This window comes from Misgurnus anguillicaudatus, chromosome 21 (genome assembly GCF_027580225.2).
Source record: "Misgurnus anguillicaudatus chromosome 21, ASM2758022v2, whole genome shotgun sequence".
Lineage (NCBI taxonomy): Eukaryota > Metazoa > Chordata > Actinopteri > Cypriniformes > Cobitidae > Misgurnus > Misgurnus anguillicaudatus.
The window spans coordinates 33,712,501-33,736,603 of NC_073357.2; the positions used below are offsets into that span (position 1 = coordinate 33,712,501).

At 37.5% G+C, this 24,103-nt stretch overlaps 1 protein-coding gene across 4 annotated transcripts in view; it reads right to left on the reverse strand.

Moving 5' to 3' along the window:
• gas2b (growth arrest-specific 2b) overlaps positions 1-20,494 on the reverse strand; it is a 23,869-nt gene extending 3,375 nt beyond the window's left edge. Inside the window, exons 1-8 of one of the 4 annotated variants that reach the window (XM_055203880.2) lie at positions 20,208-20,494; positions 18,567-18,661; positions 13,149-13,311; positions 11,071-11,183; positions 8,576-8,717; positions 4,002-4,065; positions 3,471-3,912; positions 3,287-3,394 (exon numbers count right to left, since the gene is read on the reverse strand). In XM_055203880.2, coding sequence (XP_055059855.2) covers positions 3,287-3,394; positions 3,471-3,912; positions 4,002-4,065; positions 8,576-8,717; positions 11,071-11,183; positions 13,149-13,293 — 1,014 coding nt within the window. In that variant the 5' untranslated portion in view covers positions 13,294-13,311; positions 18,567-18,661; positions 20,208-20,494. The other 3 variants (XM_055203869.2, XM_055203884.2, XM_055203874.2) reach the window with 3 other exon arrangements.
• Between the last annotated feature and the right edge of the window lie 3,609 nt (positions 20,495-24,103).

A 24,103-nucleotide genomic window follows, 5' to 3' on the forward strand; every position in this document is an offset into this window, starting at 1 on the left:
ATGCTGCATGTGCATTTTGAGCGGTCTACTGTAAGCCGACTTTCCATTCATGCTTTTACAAATGCGACCCTGCTTATGAAACTCAGGCTACAGTCTCGTCTTCTAATTTTATGAGATTGTGAATGATTTTAACCACTGATTTTAATCTGAAAAATGAATTTGGAGGATCTGTTGTTAACACAATCACCACTAGATGGCAGATTGTACCCTTTCTTACAGAGTTGGTCTCCACATCATTTAAAAATGGCCTGTTTGAGTAACACTGTCTGCCGTGTTCACAGTAGTAGCAAAGTGTGACATAGACAGAAGATGAAATGGTTAAGACTGCAAAAATAGCGTATGCTTGTGCCTATATAATGTACAGAGAGGAAAATCTATTTAAAACCATATTAAATAGCTACAGAAATAATGAAACAAGGCCATCTATGTTTGTGTTTTGCTGTCTGCATACTCATTTGCAGCCTTTCTCTACTCACCTGTATAAGATCTATATCTAACTCTTTATTTGCTCTTTCTTTAAAGGAAAACACCACCATTTCTCAATATTTTACTATGTTTTTGCCTCAACTTAGATAAATTAATACATGCAAAAAAGTTCAATGCATGCACTTTTAATTTTTGTACAGCGCTTCTTGAATGTGTTAGCATTTAGCCTAGCCCCATTCATTCGTATGGCTCCAAACAAAAGTTTTATTTTGTGCCACCATACTTACTCGTGTAACAGTGTTTAAATAGGGAAAACATAAAAGTGTTTGTTGGCTTCTAAATTCATCCCTGTTTGGAGCCATAGGAATGAATGGGACTAGGCCAAATGCCAACAAACCCACGAGGCCCTGCACAAAGACTAAAAATGCACCCATTGAAAAAAGATAGGTATGTAATAATTCATCTAAGTTCAGGCAAGAACACAGCAAAATACTGAAAAACTGTGGTGTTTTCCTTCAACAACAATAAATGCTGAATATTTCCCCAGTTACTAAACACATTAAACAGAAAGATAAACCTAAGAGAACATTAACAGCAAAAATATACACGTGTACTTAAAGTGGCACAAGTCTCTAAAATTGTGAAATAGACTCATAGTGTCGTCAGTTAGGTGTATTAAAAAAAACTTTAATGGGTCAGTGTTAAAATGGCATTCATCTTTCTGATAAGATCTAAACAGAGGGGTATTGCTCATTTTCATGACTCCATTAACATCCTTCAGTAATGACGGATATGGTATAAATCACGTTTGAGTCTTCTCTTCTTTGGGACATGGCTCAGCTATTGTAAAGATCTAATGGATCTTACCTCGCTTTTCATTTTCAAAATAAAAGTAAAAAGGGCTTGCATTCCCTCTGCACTAAAAAGAAGCCTGAGAAATGATATTAAAAGCTTCTCTTATACTTTGCTATAGTAAGCCATTCTCTCTCGCTCGCTTTGCCTTTATGCTAATTGGATCTTTGATAGAAAGCGCCTGCTTTTCTTCTTCAGTCACACACGCTGCCACCCTGAAGGATTTGCCTGATTGAAAAAAATCACAAAAGGGACGGGAGGAGCCACCACAAGCAAAGCTGTCACTGTTTATCTCTGAATGAAACCATGCTGTTAATGACCTGATCATTTATCAATAAACTGTTGATTCTGCTTTTCATTTTCAGTCCTGTTCTTGCTTTTTGCTTGGCATCAAATCTTCTCAAATTTCCTTTCATGAACTAACAGCTACTATAGTAAATATTTAAACAGCTAGTAAATGTCAGCTACATTAAATATTTGGTTTATGATTGTTTTGATATAATAGCTTAAATACAGCATTTCAAACATTACTTGTCTCTTTAAAAGTGTCCAAATTGTGTAAATGTAGTAAATGACCAGTGGCGGCTGTTGACTTCTTTTTCGAGGGCGCTCGATGCGAAGTTCGTCACAACATGTATGTAGCCCGTCATGTGTGTGGTTCATGATTTCAAAATATGCGTTCTGCACGTCGAGTGAACCGATGTGCATCACGTGTTTTGTCAAAATAAGTGCCGTTATCAGAGTTTACTGTTAAAGGTAGGGTAACAGATTTGATCCTGAAACATTTTTAGTTATGCTGGTTAAAAGTCTCCTCACATCCTGATAGCAATCACTGTGTTAAGTTGTTTAAATGTATTTGTAGAAATTTATGTCATCTGTGAAAGGCGTAGGACCAAAAAATGTTGAACAAATCATAGATTTCGGTCCGAACGGACGTTTCCTTTTTTGTTCCTCATACGTATGTTTTTTGTGAACGTGAGCGTCTCTTTTATTATAAATGGTTTTGACGCGTATGCAGCAGGCACTTATGTTGACAAAACACGTGATGCACATGGTTCACATGACGCAACAAACACATATTTTGAAAACACGAGCAACACACATGACACATGATATTAACACATATTTTGAATTTGCGCCTCTTGAAAGAGCAGTCACGAGTCGCCACTGTAAATGAGTGTCAATTATTGATTTAAATAATAATAGAAAACCATAAAGGACACAAAAAACACACAAATGTTAAATAGAGACTAAATATTGAACTAGATGATACCAATGGATCCACAGAATGTAGACAAGAAACTGTTTAGTATGTCGCAGAAAGCTCTTGTTAAAGTGTTCAATTTGCTATAATGATCAAATCAGCTTTATTGATGGCTATTAATGTTACAAATATAGATTGTGGATGTTATATAATTGAATTCCAATATGTTTAATTAAGTGTGTAATGAGTTTCAGGTGAAGAATTTAACTATTCCCAGAAGGGTTTAGAGGCCTTTGCATGTCAAAATCCTGTAAAGGTTTTCCTATACTTTTACTTCTTTGTGTATTTTTAATAGGGTTACTAAATATTTTTTAAAGAATGATTTACTTTTTGTTTTCTGGCACAAGGTGCATTATTTATGTTCTCTTAGAGTACTTGTGAAAAGATTTATCTGATCCCAGACATTTGTTAGTCTGAGCCTCGCATTTCCCTATTCAAAGGTGTGAACCTTTTCTTCATGTTGCCAGGCAACAGCAGCTCCCACGAGGCTTTGCCTTGAATGAGTACTGTGCTCTCTCTCAGGTTCAAAACTAATATTTGTGCCTCTACAGAAACAGTCAAAACACACCATTGCTGGCAGACACATTATTGCTTTGAACTTGATTTTACATATCGTTTCATGTATTTCCATAAAAGTCAATGGAATCAAGACTGAAGGTTGTAGGTGGGTAATAATGAATATTGAGTAACATTTTGAGTATCATTTTCACAGGTACGACAGGTAAAGGAAGCAGCGGCACGTACCCTGACATAGAGAACTTTGTCTCCAACACGATAATGCCCTTTTGGCTGTTTTTCGACGCAGAATTTGACTGGACATTTGCAGGGTGGATCCTCTGATATCTGCCTTACCTAAAACAAAAGAGAAAATAATTCCTTACTAAAGAGGCCAAAGCTACAGAGTTTAGGAATAAGTTTAGGCACTCACAATATCATCCAGCAGGTTACCAGTATTCTTTTTTCCATTAAACTTTGCCAGGTATTTTGTAGGTGTGGCTGATAAAGATTTGATGGGTGTGCTGACAGGTGATGGTGTAGAGGGTGATGCAGGCAGTGGTATGGACTGGGTGTTTAAGTCAGTGATGCTGGAAGGCCGGGAGATTAAATCTGGGGGAGGGGTAGCGAGTAAAGGAGGAGAGGGATGTGGGTCTAGAGGAGGCGAGGCAGGTGGTGTGGCAGGAGAGATGGGTGTCGGGAAAGGAGACGATGTTGAGACCGGAGGGGGGTTTGGATCAGTCGGGAAGAAGAGAGGTGGAGTGGATGGAGAGGACAGAGGTGAGGAATAAAACATTGATGGTGACAAACAGCCACCCTCCTCTTTTTCAATCTCTTTCTCTAGCTTCACAAGTGCAGGAGGCTCAATTCCATACCTGGGGAGGAAATTCAGTCAGTTATGATTGAAAGGCTATATGATCGTCATATGCAACAGGAAAAACTGGAAAGAATTGAGAGAACCAACCTTGAAGCAATTCTCCCGAGCTGCATGAGACACAAGCAAACGTCCCTGGGATGCCTCTGAAGAACTGGTAAAACGCACACAATGTGATAAACTTGCTTTTAAGTACACAACATAATTTTAAAGAAATAGTTGACCCAAAAATGAACGTTTATTTCCTGACCCTATCTCTGGTGGACATTTGTTTCCATTTGCAGAACACAAAATATGATATTCTGTCTCTGCTGTTTATTATGGAGAACTTGCTTTATGTCTTTATTCTTCATGTCCTTTCTTTTAGAGCTCAGGGCCCGGTTGCATAAAGCACCTTAAAAGGATAGTTTGGCCAAAAATGATATTAAACCCATGATTTACTCACCCCGAAGCCGTCCGAGAGGCATATGTCCATCATTTTTCAGACGAAGACATTTTCAGTTATTTTAGAAAATGTTTTAGATCTTTAAAACCCAATTCACACAGACCTTTGGTCCCAGAAAATAACCGTAAAATTGCCAGACAAGCGTCTGTGTGAACACAAACTCGTCCCGTTAATCTTCTGGGATCGTTGCCTTGTGTGAACAAGAAGCCGAAACAATGCCGTAATGGGCGTGTCGTAGTGAGGACGCGCGTGTCATCACAACAAAAGTTATGGTTCAGCTCCTTAAAATGAATGATAACATGCATATAAACATTCAACACAAGAAATGTTGCAAACTAGATTGAAGCAGTTATCAGGATATGATAAATGAGACGCAAAAACAATGACGCACGTGCCGTAGTGAGGACGCGCGTGTCATGGCAACATGAAGTTGGTTCAACTCTTTAAAATTAGGGTTTTACAACATTCACAACGAGAAATGTCAGCAAACTGGACTGAAGCAGATATCAGGTAAGTTAGCTCGTCACTTACTGTGTTGAAACGGAGATCATTCAGCAGCATAAAGAATATCGCGTCACGTGCTCATTTGAGCTATAATAAACAAAAATACCCGTGTCAGCCCAACAAGATATATCGTTCAGCTCCTCAAAATGTGGGTTTTAAATGCGTATAAACAATCACGATGAGAAATGTCTGAAAACTGTATTAAAGCAGAGCTCAGGGAGCTCGTCAAATATCCACTCTGAAGCTGAGATCATTTACCAGCATTAGAACGGCGTATCACGCGCTCCTTTATAGTCTTATAAACAAAAATGCACGCGAGTAGTTTCTGGCGAGAGGAATAATAAATAATTTGCAAACTTCAGACGCTGCGTAGAAGAGAGGGCGGGACTTTCAACAGGTCACATGTCTTTCTGGGATCATCAGATGCCGGGTAAACATGTCAGTGTGAATGAACAAAAAAATCTAACCATTCCGGAAAAGTCCAGGATGCCTTTCCCGTGTATTTTACGGAATGTCTGTGTAAAAAGGGCTTTAGTTAATCAAATGTGAAGTTATGGGGTCCACGACCTTCAAGTCCAAAAAGTGTGCATCCATCCTTCACAAAGTAAATCCAAACGGCTCCATGATGATAAACAAAGTCCTTCTGAGGGTAATCCGCGCAGTTTCGTTGTAGAAATATCCACATTTAAAACTTTATAAACCAAAATAACTCGCATCCGGTAATGCCGCCATCTTAGTCACATTGCCATTCAGGATGAGAGCTTAAGCAGCTTACATTGGTTTCTCTGCTGCTGCTCTGTGCCCCCGCCCTCCGAATATGTCATATATCACTAAGAAAAGTGCGTACACTACGCTAATACTCTCTCCTGAATACAGAGGAGTCTAAGATGGCGGCGCTACCGGAAGGTAGTTATTTTGGTTTATAAAGTTTTAAATATGGATATTTCTACAACAAAACAGCGCGGATTACCCTCAGAAGGACTTTGTTTATCATCCTGGAGCCGTTTGGATTTATTTTGTGAAGGATGCACACTTTTTGGACTTGAAGGTCGTGGACCCCATGGCTTCACGTTTGATTGGCTGAAGGATCTGAAACATTTTCTAAAATAACTGAAAATGTGTTTGTCTGATAAACGATGGGCATATGCATCTCGGACAGCTTGGGGGTGAGTAAATCATGGGTTTAATATCATTTTTGGCCGAACTATCCCTTTAAGTTTTTCCCTAAGTATGACACTTAAGGAGTAAATTCCCCTTACCTCAGAGAATAATTTAAGGGTGTTGCATACAGTATAATCCCTTAAACGGATCACCTAGGTAAGGGTAATCGTTAAGTTTTTAACGACAGCGACCCAGGTTTGCCGTTATAAAATACTATTGTTGCCATGAAGACACAACAGAAACAGAAAAAATGTAAGTTTTTTTCTGCAACACCCTTAAGTTTAAGGGAAACATGAGGGTGAACTTAAAGGAAAATTACACTTAGGGGGCATGCACACCAAAGCTTTTACGCCCGTGGCCGGCACATGTTTTCAATTGAGTCCAATGGAAACTCTGCGTTTTTAAAATAAGCTGGCGCTCGGCGGTTTTTCCGCTCTCTGCGCTGAGCGTCGAGAGTTAAAAGAGATTCAACTTTGGGTGAAAAGCTCTGCTCATCAATGTCAGTACTCACACGGCCGTCCGATCACAGTGGAGGAGAGGCGGGACAAGTATCACAACAACCAACCGGCTCACAGCTCGAGTATCACAGCTAAAAAGCGCTTGGCTGCGTTTAAAAGTTTTGGTGTGCACAACCCCTTAAGGTGCTTTTTGCAACCGGGCCCAGACTTCCTTAAAAAACATCTCATTGTGGTTTCCAACCAGGTAAATCAAGTTTAAAATGATATTAGGCTGACATGACAAAACATTCGGTTTTGGGTCACACTATTCCTTTAAGGTGTTTCTACTATCCATGACATCGGTATGTTTGAGACTGAAATTATATATTGTGCAAGACAATAGGCCGCAAAAAGACATGAAATATCATATCTCTGTTTATCTGAAGAAAACTGCTCCGCAGAGACAGCCTTAAATTTCAGTTCAGAATATTTGCTATTAAGGCCGCACCCATTTCCCTTGGACAATGACACTTGCCTTGAAGAAAAGATAGCTGAAGACTGTCAACCATACTGAGATTCTAATCAACATCAGTCGGCCAGACAGCATCAAGTCATGATATCTGACTGAGCTTGAATGCAGAAAAAAACAGTGTTGTGCTTGTAAGGACTAGAGTGATATCCTTGATGTGCAAACTAATTAATGGAAAATGGGTGTTGAAACTTGTCTTAAACACATCATTAGAACCTATACAGAAATCTGTCTGTCTTGATATTTTGAAGCTTTGAATGTGTAAATCCCTAAAAACACAAAAACAATAAATGCATGAAAAGCCTCGATATGAAGCCAAACTCTATGATAGATGTTCTTTCCTAATTAGTGGCATTCATAAAAACCATCGAAATGGTCAGGCATGTGTATGTGCAATGTAGTGTAATGTGTACATATAGAGTACAGCACGCACACAAACACATCGAGATCTACACATTGGTTCTGTACTAAACCTTCAGGTTGTAAACCATGTGACAATCCTTGAACTTACCAGAACTAAAAGGCTATGAGAAAAGTGTTTTAATGCTGTTAAACAAGTTATTAACAATGGCCTTTAGCTTTCACTCTTTTTTCTACTAATCCAGTTATTTTTTTAGCATCCACTTGTGATGATAGCTCACAGGCACAAGATCCTTTTCCTTATTTATTCCATTCTTCTGTCTGTCTTTGACCCTATTTTTATTCCCAATTTTCCTTTGACTGACTGTCCTTTTACTTCTATTTTCTACTCTTTCTCTCCATTATTCATTGGGTAGCAAGGGGCAAAAGATTTTGAAAAGATGTTGATACTGCTTGTCTATTAAACAGATCTTGGACAAAAGCCCCACAAGACCGATCATTGAATGATCAAAATGTAAAAAGTGTTCATGGCCGACACTGAGCTTTCTGTAGTGAAAAAGCCGTCAAAAGTCAGTTTAATAGTATTTGTGCTGGAAGTAATATCCAAACACTGTCTGAGAAAGCAGCAAGCACATGGACTTGAAGGATGTGAGCCTCAAAAATAATGTTAGGAATCACTTTCACTTGAACTAAACTTGTACTGAAACCAAGGAATCAAGTTATAGGAATTAGTTTATCCAAAATGGCATCTCATAATGATTTGTAATCATGTGTCACGCTCAGTCAGAGGTCACGCTTATGCCTAACCTCAGCTCTCTCACATAAGGCTCATAACCGTATACATACTATATCTATGGCTTGTACATTGGACGGAAGTCAATTAGTATCAGTTAGTTAGTATTAGAGTATTAGATATTGCATTATACTATTGCTAACAAAATTGAATATCTCCATTCTAGACTATGTTCAGAATATAATTTGGAATGAAGTACTACTTATTACATTATTTAAATAAGAAATAAATTTGAAAAACTTCAAATACTCCATGCTAAACTATATTTTGTTCTTTGCTTTTCAGGTTTTTTTCTGTTTCAAGTAAAGTTGCTTTGGAACGATGAACAATTGTGAAAAGCGCTATATAAATAAAATAAAATGGAACTGAATTGAACAAAAGACTTTTATACATGTTGATGGGACAAGCGAATATGGTGCCCCATTGAATACTTACCAAGATCTTCCGATTCAAAAAGATGTGACTGAGCCACCCCAATCTTACGGCACCAGTACAGAAAGTTTGCTGTATTGTCCCGAGCAAAGAACGATCCCGGTGTTGCATCAGGCCGCCACCTTATCACGCGGCGAATAAATGGCTATGAGACACAAAAGAGACTTATCTGGTACAGATTTGAATATGTTGTATTTTAAAATATCACAACACACAGTTGTCCTTCTTTTAGGTGGTTATATTATCTAATAATGAACCTTGCATCACTCTCTTTAAAGTTTATTATTAAAGTAGTCTCCAAAATTTGTTATCTTCCTCTACTGCTACATGTTCACCATAAGCCCTCAGCTGAGTATAAATATCCCACAGGACCAACATCCAGACACGCAGGTGAAGGTCACCATCAGATGCTGACAGATTGTCAGCAATGCGTGGGAGGTTTATTTCAGAACATGATATGCCCTCTACCCTACAGAGAGATTTTTTCATTCATGGCACAACACAAGAAATTATTATTAAAATGAATACAAAAAGTTCCTGAATTCCTAAAAATCATAGTTCAAAGTCTATTATAAATACATTCACAATTGTTACTTTTAAAGGTGCAGTGTGTAAATTTTAGCGGCATCTAGTGGCGAGGTTGCGGATTGCAGCCAAAGGCTCAGTCCACTGCTCACCTCTTGCTTTTGAAACACATAGAGAATCTACGGTATCCGCCACCGGACAAACGTGTCATCGCCAGAGACAACTAAGGAAAAAAGTTTGTCCTTTAAGAGCTTCTGTAAAAACATGGCGGCACAAAATGGCGACTTCCATGTAAGGGGACCCTCGGTGTATGTATAAAAAAATGTCTCATTCTAAGGTAATAAACACATAATCATTATGTAGGGTCTTTATACACCCCTGATAATATAGTTTTGTATATTATTTAGCATTTCTGTCAAGAGATCCTTCTAAAAATTACACACTGCACCTTTAACTATGCACATTAAACATCTGAATGCGCTGTAAGATTAATGTGTCTGCCAAATTAATAAATGAAAATGTTGTAGTTCCACAGTTTTAATTATGTGTATGTACCCTTGCAGCAGAGTAATTGTGCTTCATTTATTATTTATCAATTTTATATATGAATGGCCCATGATTTATGTGGCTCTCTGGATTACTCTTGTTCCCCTTATAAATGTCACATCGATCCAGGCTGCTATTTATCAGCTCATTAGTAAGACAGTAATGATTTAAAAGGTGTTGCATTGAGACCATTTATTCAGCACATTTGAGGGAATTGGTTGTGCAAAGAAAATAAGTACACTCTTAGAAAGGATTTACATATCTTTGTGTGTTAAGCTTTTAACACATTATGTGTCATTTTGTGTTGATTTTGTGTTAAACTATAACACAAGTTGTGTTAAAAATAACACAAAATGTGTTGTTTCAATAATAATACAGAGATGTGTGGATCCTGCGACAACGCATTTAGTGTGTTGTCCCAGAATCAACACTAATGTGTTGTTTTTAACACATTCGTTCTAAGAGTGTAGTTGTGAGTGTCTCTAATATACAAATTTTAGCAAATAAGTCAATGGAACCATATTGTCAGGATCCTGTCTGGATCTTGTCTTGGATTTCATCTAGTTCATTGTGACAGGGTTCTGACAGTACCATGTTTTATGTGGGAGAGGCGTGGTTTTAGTATTGGTTTATTCTGACCACGCATTTCCCGGGTCTCGTCACTTTTTCCCTGATCCCTTACTTGTCATTTGTTTCAGGTGTTTGTAATTAATTTTGTCCCTATTTAAAGTCCTTGTGTTTGATTTTCTTTATTCGTGCATTTGTCCGTCTTCCTTGTGAGTATTGTGATTATTTATGCCTAGTCTAGGTTAGTGTCAGTCAAGTTTAGTCTAGTTGGTCGTTTGTATTGAAGTTTTGTTTATTGTTGTTTGCCCCATCGTGGGTTTTGTTTTCTGTTTTGTATTAAATAAATTATTATTTTGTATCTTTCGTTAGGGTGGCCATTCGTGCCAGTTCTGCCGGACACGTCCCGAAGATGTTTTCAGGTTCGTTCTCCGGAAGTCGCGTTGGTCGACCGCATACGTCATCAAGGTTTAATATTTCGGGTTTAATTTCAGAAAAGCAGCAGTTACATTTCAAGGTAAGAATGATTGTATGTCTTAAAAGAAATAAATCTTAATTTTCTAATGTATTTTAACTGAAATGTGAGAACTTCGATGACGTATGCGGTCGAGCAACACGACTTCCGGAGAACGAACCAGAAAACAAGTTTGGGACGTGTCCGTCGGAACTGGCACGAATGGCAACCCCTTTCTTTCGTGTCCGCATTTGGGTTCTTGTTTTGACCATTCCTGACACATATAATTACAAGAGAAAACACATTACAATACACTCATTATATAAGCACATGCCTTTTGTCAAAATGCCCATAAATATATAGAGTTAAAAGCTGCATGCTTGTGTATGCAAGTGTTTACTGTAAGCACCTTGTCATCATTGCTGGTCAGAATCATCTTCTCCTGTATCTCCTCTGCAAGCTGACATAAGACTACACCGGTGTCCAGCCTGTCCATGAAACTCTCAGCTGTTATATCCAAACCTGAACATTGAGAGGAGAATCAACTTTTAGACTAAGAATTTAATGAGGAATATGTATAACCTGAAATGCTGTACAACACATACTGATCAATTACAGAAAAAAGCTTAACCGTATACCAATAGCCTACATCAGAGGTTTAATGGTTTCTGTTTTACCCCTTTCACAAACTATCTTCTCTTCTTTTTCTTCTGTACTGTACCTGAAGATCACCCAAAAATCCTCTAAATACACTTAGGATTCTCACGGCTGTGCATATGCATTCCTGAGGCATGGGTGTTAAGTACATACAGATTTAGATGCAACAGTACCGAAGCGGGAAGGGCGCCTTGGGGAAAAAAATTCAGGTGGAGGTGGAGGAGGAGGTGGAGGTGGAGGAGGAGGAGGGAAACCACAACAAAACAGAAGTCCTGATGTGCAGAATGACTGTGGATGGTCATTAGCTCAAAGAGGAAGAGATGTGTGTAATGAAACAAAAGTGATCTCCTGCTGTCCAATAACCACAAAGCCATACCACTTGATTCAGATCAACAGGAAAAGAGGTGTGTGACGTGCATGAGGATGGTGTGAGAAGAAACCCCAGCAGCTTCTATACAGACAGAAACACTAAACAAAGGGACGTTCTGCATACATCTTTATTTTTTCCTGTGTCTCCTCTCATTTCTAAGTTTGTTGCATCTCTAAACCCATTATGTACCACCGGTTTAATGGTTTAAAGGTTTGCTGTTTTGACCCCATTATATAATGGTTTTCACTGAGCTTCTAAAGTCAACTGTTGTCTTATTGTCAGAGCTTCTAACAACAGCCAACTGAATGGTATGGACACGCCAGTACATGTTACAAATCGGTCTATTTGAACAAGGCAATTCAATTCCTCTTTTAAGGTTTTAACACAACAACATGTAACACTGATCCAGATGGCAAAAGAATACAAATCCATTTAAATTTTCTGTGTAAACACCATTATCTAATGTGCAGACAAGTTGCAAATTGTATTTGTTAGCTTTTGCCAACACCAAGCAGTGGGAAATAGCAAAAAATTTAACTTTGAGATATATATACAGTATAGACACAGATCTTGCTAAAATTGCTGACAGAGCAGAGATGCAAAAACTGCATGTGGAAAGCACAAGACATGCAGACAGTCTTTCCCTAAAGCCGTGCTTGATGATAAAATAAGTGGGTTTACTGCTGTCGCACATGTGATAAATGTGACCAAAGATGACCATAATTTCTAATTCATAACTTTGTTTGACACACTTGAGCTACAGTTAGAAGTTTCCATGCGTTAACCTGCCAACATCAATTTATGGGTGCTGTAAAAGGCCTGAAAATGACACCCTAAAGATTAAGATGTACACCCAGCCTGAGACCACTCTGATCAACTAACCTCCCCCATTATACTGTCTCATCTCATTTATGATTACCTTAAAACATTTCTTACTTTGTTCCATCCACTTTAGTCTCAAACTACTGTTGTCACACTGGCTGCATGTTTATAATTATTTACATTTTATTTTAATATTTCCATTCTTGACTCTCTTCATGGAAAGCAAAGAGTGCTTGTACACAATAGCATCATGGAAGATAGTTTTCTTGTACGGATATTTTGACAATACGCTCTAGCTACATGTAGCATGTATTGTTTATAGCACTTTTCTTGATATTGTAAATAAGCACAGTAATGCAAGTGCCAACTATATGAAAGACTAACCAAGATTAACTTTTGTTTGAAAGCCCTGTTAGGTATAGCGGTATGTGAAACTGCATTGCTACATGTACTTGTTTACTTAAAACTAGCAGGTTAGATACATTTGACCTTTTGTAGGTCAATGTTTCAAGTTTTTAACAGTTCTTAGGGGTTTAAACCCAGCTTTCGATGATAAATAAATCATACATTGTAAAAACCAGAAGCTGGCAGTAATCACGAATGTTTATGCACTTACGATTTTACTTTATTTTTCTTACCAAGGATTCTGTTTAGCCAGATGGCCAGATCTTCTTTCATGGGCAGCAGACTGGCTTCATGCCTACATGCCAGCCACTCGTTGTACTGGAGCAGACAGGAGAGGTCAGGTGCTGGTTCTCGTCTGGGACTGAAGGGGCTATTCATACTGACTCAGATAATGACCTACTGGATGGAAAAGAAAAGTTTGTGTTGCTTCTAATAGCTTTAAAACAACAACAAAAAACATGTTGTATGCAATATCTTGTATGTAACCAAAGTATATGTTTCTGAGAAAACTGCAGACTGGGTAAAATTTAGGACTTCCTTTAAAAACCACAATCTACAATATACACAATTAAAGCATTTGTATGGCTGAATGGTCCTGAATGGACTATATAAATGTTGCTGCACATATGAATTATAATAGCACGTCTGTTCCCCCAATGCCTCTGTATGCCTCTGGATTTACACTGTACCCAATGATGCAGATCTACCCAGTTACACATTTTTATCTTTTTAGGATGTTACAAGTTAGTTATAAGTTAGTAACACAGTATTTAACTCTTATGTGTTGTTGGGGACGTTTTCATCCACTAGAGGGTTTTTTTACTCTTAATTTGGCCAACACTTTCTCTATGTTTTAGCAAATTGAATGATTTTTGGTGAAAAAAATCTTATTTTTTACATATATTTTAATAAAATGCTTTTAAATGTTTAAAAAAACTCAACAATATACCGTTGGCAAATTTACTACCCTTTTGTGTTGTTAGTAGATGAAAACATCCAGTAAATTCAACGGCTATAAAAATGTATCAGATGAATATTTTTTCCTTTTTTTTCATAAATCTGTTAATCAACCTCAGTACTAATCAAAACTACCAAATCTTCACAAAATTCCATGATTTTAACTCTTTAATTGCCAAGTTCATAAGTGGTGTCACTGATTTGGGGAAAAACACACACAAAATGACTGATTTTCAATATAAAAAGTGATTGTTAACTGGATTTTTTAAAACCTTTTTCACAGTCTTGGGCATGTCAAAGATTGGTAAAAACATTGGCATTGAAGCATCTTTAGTTTTTGTGTAGCATCAGTTTAAATTTTTTTCTCCCTCATTTATTGTTAGTGGCTGTTTTTGGCCCATTGACTTTCATTATAACCACATTTTTTATGTGGCTAAGAGGTCAAATTTGTCATTTTTACTGTTGATCACTATGTGGCACTATTAACCCTGTAGTAGGCCTATGCAAAAACAGAGCTTAATTTCTGGCATGTACATTAAAGGTGGAGTCCACAATGTTTGAAAGCCAATGTTGATATTTGAAATTACCTAAACAAACATGCCCCTACCCCAATAGAATCTGGACCTTCTGTTGATAGACCCGCCCCACACATACGCAACCCGGCAAGGATGTCGGTTAGTAGACACGCTCCTTACTGCTGATTGGCTATAAGTGTGTTTTGGTAGTCGGCCCGTCTCCTTTTCCAAAGCGTTTTTCAAACATCGTGGACTCCGCCTTTAAGTTATATTGGTATAACTCCATATTAAAAGCATATTAATGTGTGTGTGTGTGTGTGTGTGTGTGTGTGTGTGTGTGTGTGTGTGTGTGTGTGTGTGTGTGTGTGTGTGTGTGTGCGTGCGTGCGTGCGTGCATGCGTGCGTGCATGGGTGTGCGTGTGCGTGCGTGTGCATGGGTGTGCGTGTATGTGCATGAAAAAAATATATTCTGTTCTCATTTTTCACAAATGAGAACTGTTTATACAACAAAATAATAATATTAGTGAATGAAATTATATTTAAATATATGACTTTTGATGTTTTCAATCTTAGCAAATCTTAGCAAATCTGAGAACACTTTGAATCATCTTTTTTAAATCTCTGAAGAAGATACATAAGAGATTATAAGATCTGTTTTATTAAGAGAGAAAATGTGAACCAGAAACAAGTTTACACAAACAAGTTTTAATTTAATCTTCATTTACTCTCCTTGAGATAATAAATGAATCTCACTCGTGATTTTCTTATTTTGTAATGATATTTTCAACTCTTCCCACTACACACCAAATTGGTGTGCATTAAGACCATTAAGATGCATCATGCTAGAATGCATGTAACCCTGCGCCAGAAAAATTACGAAAAAACAGACATGTACCAGTCAGACACACTCTCATTATAGGAAAGGATTTCATCCTTATACCCACTGAAGTATGCTCTGTCCTGTATTTCCCCCCTACTCAGACAAGCATTTATCAGAGGGGGTTTGCACATGCAGAAACATGCTTTTACTTCTCATAAATGAGGCGGCCGTGTAAGGCAGAGGAAGGGAAGCAGACACCTGCGGGGCAGATGTGTGCGATTCAAACTGGCACAGAAAAAAAAGTTTATTAATGCAGGTCCACCTCATTTATTTTCTTAAAGTTCTTGCCGGTTTTGGTGAGTGGAAGGGAGTAGTGGGCTTGCCAGGAAAGGCTTGTGAGGAAATAGCAAATAGGACACAATTGGGTTTTGTTCTCCTTAATTATAAAAGTGCTTCTACGTGAGCACGGAAGAAATGCCAAAAGAAGTCTCAGACGAGCATTTCTTTAAAAATGAAAAAAACAGGATTGTCTGTATACAAGGGAAGAACAGGAAACAGTGAGTAAATGAAGGTGACAAAGATGACTGAGACTATGAGGGTTATATTAATAAAAGCTGTCCATCTAAAAAATATTTAAACTTTCTGTACAGAAGTAGCCTATTTTGTTGGTACTATGGTACAATGGTGGTATCAGAGAGTAGGCAAGATAGGGCACAAAGTAATGCTTTTTGGCTTTGGCTCTATCATCCAAAAATATTTATGTTAGATTAATCATTTTTTACATAATCAACACAGACATCTTTGCTACAAATGAACCCTTAAAGATTGTTTGTGGGAAAATACAAACAAATTACACCAAAAGTGAGCGAAAAATGTTACAACTTACCCCATAGGTGGTAAATTGTAACAAACAATACCTGCTAGAAAATTTAGTTTAAACACAAATAATTCAATACGATTCTGCCTATATACTAACTGTGGATATTGTTTGTATATCTGCTTTAATTAGATAGATATCCACACATTCATCCATCCATGATCCTTCATCTAACCATCTTATGCATCAATGCATATAAATATATTTTTTTGAAAGGGCTGCACAATTAAGACAAAAAAATCATAATTGTGAGTTATTTCCCCTGATATTGTATTAACAGTTATCATTTTGATTAATAGTATTTAATTTGTTTTCATTCAATTATCATTGTATACTGGAGGCTTAATTGTAACACTGTGTTACAATAACCCCGCGGTGTAAATGTTTTCAATCCCAGCTATCAGTTATAGGAGTTGCTGACATGTTTCAAAATGGTGTTATGTTTTAAGTAACAAGACAGTGATTAAAATAATATAGGGTTGGGTTTGATGAAATCGGAAAAAAACATAAGATGAAAAAATTAACTTCCATGCCATCAAAACACTCTTTGTTTAATATCTTATTGAAAACATATTAATGTTAACACATCAAACTTTCACAAATTCACAGGAGATCATCTTCTGACAGTAAGAGAAACAGACCAAAAGCACTGATTGTTCGGCCCTGGTAGCCGTGCTACAATTAACCCTGCATTAACCCTGCATTAGTTTGTGCCCCGCTTACCCCTACTACCACTGATAGTTACCATGTTACCAAAATCCATGTATTCCATGCACATGTTAGTCCAAATACAATGTTAGCATCACATACTAAAAAAAAAACTGAGTACACTGATACTTTTCATTATTTCTTTACAGTTTTTAAAGCTCATTATGATTTCACACTTATTGTTCAGTCAAACTGCTAAAAGACGTCAAAGCAAGTACAGCATGAGAAACAGAGCATGAGCAATCATTTCAACTCATCTGATATTGTCAAACACAAAACAGTTTAGGGTTCAAAAGAATTTTAAGAAATGAAAAGACTGGATGATTTAAAATACCAAAAGGCAAAAACTCCTGGTTATATGGGTGAATGATGAAGGCTGATGGTCTGTGACCGATGGAGCATGGGAAGCCAACACCACAAGATTACAGCACACAGGTGCCACATTCACACCTACACTGAAACCCGACCATACTCAGACAGGAGGGGAGGAAGAGGTCTTCAACAAACCCACAGATAGAAAGAGGCTTTATGTTCACACACACACAAAGATTCAAGTAACACTAAAACACACACACAAACTTAAACTCCAGTTCACGGCTCACAGATAGGTGTGAACATTCATTGAAACACACTGACACAATGTAACACACATTCGATTCGGGCGATCAAGTGCACCAAGAGCATCATGCATCCGTGCAAGCTCCTCATCAAACCTAAACATCAGTCTAAATTTTTGATGTAATTGTGTCATCTTTTTATAAGATGTGGTTTTGATTGTATGAACGCTTAAAGTATTTCTTCTGGTAAACTGGCTAAAACAGATACAAATCAAAATACCCATGTGTCAGGCTGGCTATCCAGCACAATAAATCACATTTCTTTTGGCTGACTAGCTAGTCTGGATTCTCTTACCTTGCTTAATTAGTACTGTAGACAAAGGGCTTGACATTTATCACACCTAATATTGGGCTGACAGGTGAAATGTAGACTATACTTGTTCTCTCATGGATTTTTCGGTATAAAAAAAACTTTGCTTTACAGTGTAATATATGAACACCTAAGGCAACCAATTTATTTCTGCCATGTATAAGAGCAACAGTATTTATGTTTATTTAATGGCATGTATAACTGTACAAAATATGCAGCATTTTTGTTACATAAACATATTTCGTTGTACTTTTACAATGACAAATAAAGCTTCATTCATTTTTATGCTACTTTGACTTAAGCAAATTTAGTTAAACAGCTTCAACTAGTTTTCTAACTTATGTCAACTTTTTACAGGTCAACATTTAAAATAGTAGGCTAAATTGACTTGCAAAACCAAGTTGTTTTAACTTCATGCTGCTTTTTTACAGTGTAGCCTACTGTATACTATATCTATAACACAAGTGTGTTAACAAAAGTTTGACATTTCTTATTGTGAGTGGATCGTAACCACAAACTTATGTACAGTCTACTTTGAATAAATGTGGTCAGGTTAAGACAAACTTAGCACTTTTCGTCTTTCCTTACACTGTTAATTTTAGGCTAAACGTCGATGACAGCTCATGAATAGCTTTAACAGTGATACCAAAATAACTTTTTTAAGTCTTATACTGAAACTATAAAAACACCATCCAGGTTGTTTTAACATAACTTTTCTATATAAAGAATTCGTTAGACTTTTAAATGAGATAATAATCATATTATAATCAGTGTTTTGGATTCAAGTATTGTATTTTTTAAAAAGATAAAAATTCATAATAAAATCCATTGGCAGAAATCGTCTTACCTTCCAGTTGTCCTCAGCTGTGCGGATCGGCCAACAATGTCAGTGTCAAACTTTCACTCTCTCCTCCAAACACTCTCAGTGTCAAGTTACATTCACTGTATGACGTGTTAAACAACAATAATAACCATTATCAGAAAGGTTTCAGTTTACTGTAAGGGCAGTTTAAGTTTATAAAACGTTGTTAAATATCTCTTTATATTAAGGTTTGTTTTAATTAGGATATTAATGTAGATATTAATGTTTGTTTAATACAAAGAATATTTTCAGTTAATATTTTATCTGGGGAAAATATTATGTTCAAAGAATTCAATTTACATATGGTCTATGCTATTTCTGTTAGATGAAAAGATAAACTTTATCCATTTGTGAGATTTGCATAGCACAAATTTCGGAGCACGCAAACTGTTTCAACACCACGTAAATGGTTAACTTTATTCTTCATCTATCGCGAGGTCTTTCTACCTTTGATCCATAGAAAATCCTGACTTTCCCGAATCTTTATTACGCGTTATTCTGTCCAGACATCTATAATAAGATGTTCACTCAATAACTTCGACCAGCAGAGGGCGCGACAACCCTTATCAAGCATCGTCGTCCCTGTCAAATGTTTCTCTTTGCTACATTTCCCGAGTGATCCTTAGCATTTGCACATTTGCACCGCACCTACAAGCAAAAGCCTGTAACTTGATCAAAATCCTAGTTATGTAAAATGCTTAGCCATTGTCAATATAACGGAGTACTCTGTCAGCATTTCATTATGCAAACTATGGCTATACATTTTTTAAATGCACATGGCTCCTTGAAGTGGGCTATATCAATTTCAACAGTAGGCTACAATGTTACACATTTCTGTATGTGGGATATGGATTGCAAAAGATTTACCGGAACAAATTGCTGGATGGATTTTCAGTAGGGGTATAAGGTCTGTAATATAAAGATCAACACGTAGTCCTTCAACTTCTTTAGCGAAAGGTAAGATTCACCTGAAAGCAACTCATGACACATTCAATTCATGACACAATTACAAAATCATGTCTTGAAAATGTCCTGGTCAACCAGTTTATACATGTTTTGGGGGAAATGTATGGTTTAATAAAAAAAAGTTATTATTATTATTTTTGTGTCTGATTTTTTTACATTTACCCTTTAGTCCATCATTAGATAAGGGTTGTAGCAATAAAGGGCGTGTCAAATCGTCCGCATTCAGTGGGCGGATATGTCTGCTTACTCCGCCCACTCGGTTTGTTTATGCCTGGAATAAAAAATGTGTATCAATATGCGTTCTCCATCGTTAGAGAGCAGTAAATATTAGACCGTGTCGCAGCTACACGACAGGGATCACTACACCGGACCGTGACAGATGGCGAAATGATGCGTTTCCCGGGCAACCAAGGAACGCGTCTGGTGCTTGGATAGACACGCGTGAAGCCAGCGAACCCCAGGCACGTGCCTGTTCAAATTGGTCCCTCGGGTCCATGGAACCAGTTTAGCATCAGATGGGCCCATCACTAATTGGAGTTCTTTGTCCCACAACATTTCCTTTCATTCTGCTCGATAAAGATTAACGTAAAGATCCAACGTCCTAAAAACCAGTATAAAATAAGCGGAAGAAGAGGATAAAAGTAGCCTAATGTATCATACCGACTTGATGCATGTCAGACGCGTTACGAAGTTTATTCACAGGTGCTTTGTGTCTTAATCCAGTAGATAAAGGCACAGAGATTTAATTATACTGGTTTCTTGCAGACTGAGTGAGTGAGGCGGTCACTGTTCATAAAGTGTCAATTCAACATCCGGGTCACTGGCCTCAGGCCAAAGACTGTAAAGTAATTACCGCAGCTGTCAGATTGCACAGCAGCCTATTTACTTCTGTAGAGTTGAGCTGAAAATATGACGTTTGGTTGCTGCCATATTTTGTGAAGGATGTTTTTGGCAATCGGTTTAGTTAGTTTAGTTAAGGACTAGTAAATTTTTGTTTCAATGCGCATTATCTAAATTTTGTTTAATTTTGCTATAGCCAATGTGTGGGAGAAAGACTCGAAAAAAAATTTATTCGAAAATGTACCCCTTTTCAAAATTAGCCACGGTTTTATTAAACATTCCCTCTCTCAGACAGCTTATGCTGGTTTAAGCTTTTTTTCAGTCGGGAAAACAAGCAAACGAAAATAAATCATGTTGCCATGGTTAAACAATAGTGACCACACATTGATCATGTTTTGCTAATGCTACAGCAAAAAAACATATTTTTGTAGCAAAACCGCACATGATTTATTTTGAACTCGTCACTAGGAGGCGATACAGTATTTGTTTTAAAGATCAGCCACAGGCTGATGTGAGGAACTGTCCTTATCATCTTGATCAGATTTAGCCTTGCTCTCAAGTAGAGATAGTCTACTAATGATATCTGATATCTGGATGTGTTCTTTGTTTAACCTAAGATCTGCATTTGAGATAACAAGCCAGAAAATCATAAACACATGTGACCCCAGTGGTCCTGATGCAATATCCTCGACTCATCTCCGCACTCCAACCCCCCTCTCTCTCACTCTCTTTGTGTGTGTGTCTTTTAATAAGATTATGTGTTGAGCAGTGATGAGATCAAGTAGCTCTAATATAATTGTCACATGATGGACAATTTGCTATCAGTCCATTATCAGTTTTCAGTCTGGCAACCACATCATCAGATCTGTAACGCTAAACACTGGAGCAGTGCAACTTTACATAACAAATAATACAGGTTGAATTAACCACTACCTCATAATTATAGTTGATATGATTAGAATGATTTGCTTCTTTGTTTATTCTCTTGTATAGTACACATGTGTGTTCCCTTTAATGGCATAGTCTAAACAATTAATTGATTTTCTCCTAGTTTTCAAAATACTCTATGACAACCACATTCCTACTACTGTAAGCATCTCTGTCTCTATGGCAACCTTCTCCATCTCTAAAGATCCAGAGACACATGACAAAGAGATTGAGAGAAAGAGAATGAGATGGAGAGAGAGAGGGTCGAAAGCGCCAAGGCCAGACAGGCATTCTGTTTTGAATGAGCATGCAGCTTCTCATACAAAATACAGCAGCACAAGTGGAAATATCCCCCTGTGTGCTCTCTCTCTCTCTCTCTCTCTCTCTCTCTCTCTCTCTCTCTCTCTCTCTCTCTCTCTCTCTCACACTTTCTCTGTAGAAATTATTGCCTTGAAGCAATAATTTGAGACAACTACAAATTTGTATCTAATGTAATTTGAAGAAATCCATCACAGTAAGGTGTATGCTTTTGGAATGGATCTGCATATAGCATATACCTGCCACCAGTACAAAAATGCTTGCTTGCTGCTGCATCCATTTCATTGTGTTGAAAGGATAGTGAAAAAGACAGATGTGATCTAGACCAGACTGAAGATGATTTTCATTGGTTCGGGTGGAGTTGGTGGGTGTGGTGGAACATCCCTGAAAAGTCTGCGTCAGAATGTGCGTCAAACTCTCACAGAATAGTAATCGTAAGGGAGGGAGTAAATGGAGGGAAAAATTTCTGCCGTATGAAGTCAGCATCACACTATTCAAAGTTTCACATTTCACACTTACGCAAGCACTTTCCATTGACCATTTATTCAAAATGTTTTTCAGTGTCAGGTCTTGCTTGTGAGGCTGTTTTTGTCATTGTAGTATCATAGCGAAAGCTCGCTCTCTGACCTTGATTTGTTCATTGAGTCTGGGGAAGGCTAAATCTCCTGGGTGCTGTAACTGGGGAAACAGGTGTAAGTGTCTCTAGGTTCAGGATGAGTCATCACGCACACAGAGGTACAACCATATCTATTCGTTAAAACATATTCAAACACAATAGGCCTATATAGTCATGTTCACTCAAATGTTTCATGTCTGCTCAAAGGGAACAGGAATGGAAGGTATAATTCAGAAAACAACTACCTGTTTCTCCCTTTAGGTCTGTCTGTCTGTTGGTTGATTGATTCACGTGAATGATTAGTGTGTTTCCTGAACCACATTCAAAGATAGTAAAGCTGAGTACTAATTTCCTTTTCTTTACTACACTGTCCAGTGTATTTTAACCTTACATGTATGCAAACTTGTTTATTATGCTGCATGCATCCCAGTGTCTTTTAGAAAGGAGCATGACAGCTACATTGATCAGTTTAGCAGCTCTTCTTCTGTCTACCAGCCTGTTTTTCTTATTATCTGTCTTTCTCACACCTTGCTCTCTTCTGTTGTTCTGCCCAGTGGTCTTTGAGTGACAGTTGGCTTGTTGATTCAGATTGCTATTGAAATAATTGGCAAAAAAGTACAGCTTGGTTAGTTTCTGAATGAGTGACATGAAGTATACAAAGGAATTATTATTCATTTTTTGCACATTAAATTAATTAAAAAGCAAGAGGTAAGTATAAATTAATCAAAGTAATAGAAGCTAGAGAAAGGATGTAGATAAGTACAAAGAAAAGCAGTGTACTGAGTAAAAACGTGTGTGGTGATGACTCAACAAACACAGCTTCGATCAGACTGCAGTGTGTGACTCACCTAAGACAGGTGAAATAATGAATGGATAGAGGAAAGAAGAGCAGTCAGAGGAGAAAGACAGAGAATCTGTTAAGTTCACTATCAGAAAAAAGTACAAAAGCTGTCACTGGGGCGGTACATTTCGAAAAGTACACTTTAGTACCTAAAAGATGCATATTAGGGTGTTTTCACACCTAGTTCGTTTGAGCCCTCCAAACACTCTCAGAGCAGTTCAGGGTGTATATGTGAACAAACCAAGTGATCTCAGACCCCCCTAAAAGGACCCAAAAACTTATGAAGTTGTGATGTGAACAAGAAAGGGTCTGAGATCACTTCAGTTCTGAAGAGGACCAAAAAAAGAACTGGGTCCTCTTTTGAGTCCACTATATTGTGAACACCAAAAGGACTGAGGTCACATTCGGCTAGTCCCTTTTCTGGTTCACTTTAAGTGAACTGGGTTTTGTTCTTTTAAAATGAACTGTATGTGAAAACACCCTTAAAGGTACATGTTTGTTCCAAAATGGTACATATAGCACCTTTTTAAAATATACTGTCCCAGTGACAAATTTTGTTCAGTTTTTTCTGAGAGTGTTAGGATGTCACAAAGATGCAAATATGTATCATCTGTCAGGAGAATATTAAATATCCACTTGTACTGAGAGTGTGGGGGGAAAGTGTTCACAGACAATTATAGACCTCATCACGTTTTATTATTTCCATTAACCTTGAACTACATAGCAACCAAACTGCTGCCAATGCTGTGCTTACAGGGGACTTTTTCCATGGTCTTAAAGTGGTAACTTGTAACTGTGATTTGTGTATTTCTGTTTTAACACTGTCCCGAGAGCATTTTAAGATTCGTTAACACTTAAATGTGATTTTATTTTCACTTTGCTTTTGACAAGGTGTGTCGGGTTTTGGAGTGTGTGTGTGCTCTGGCAGTTAAAACAGCTATTACTAAGAAAGCTGTTAGTCAGTTCATTAGTGCAATAGACAGCAATGTGCCATAAAGTAAATAATAATGACAT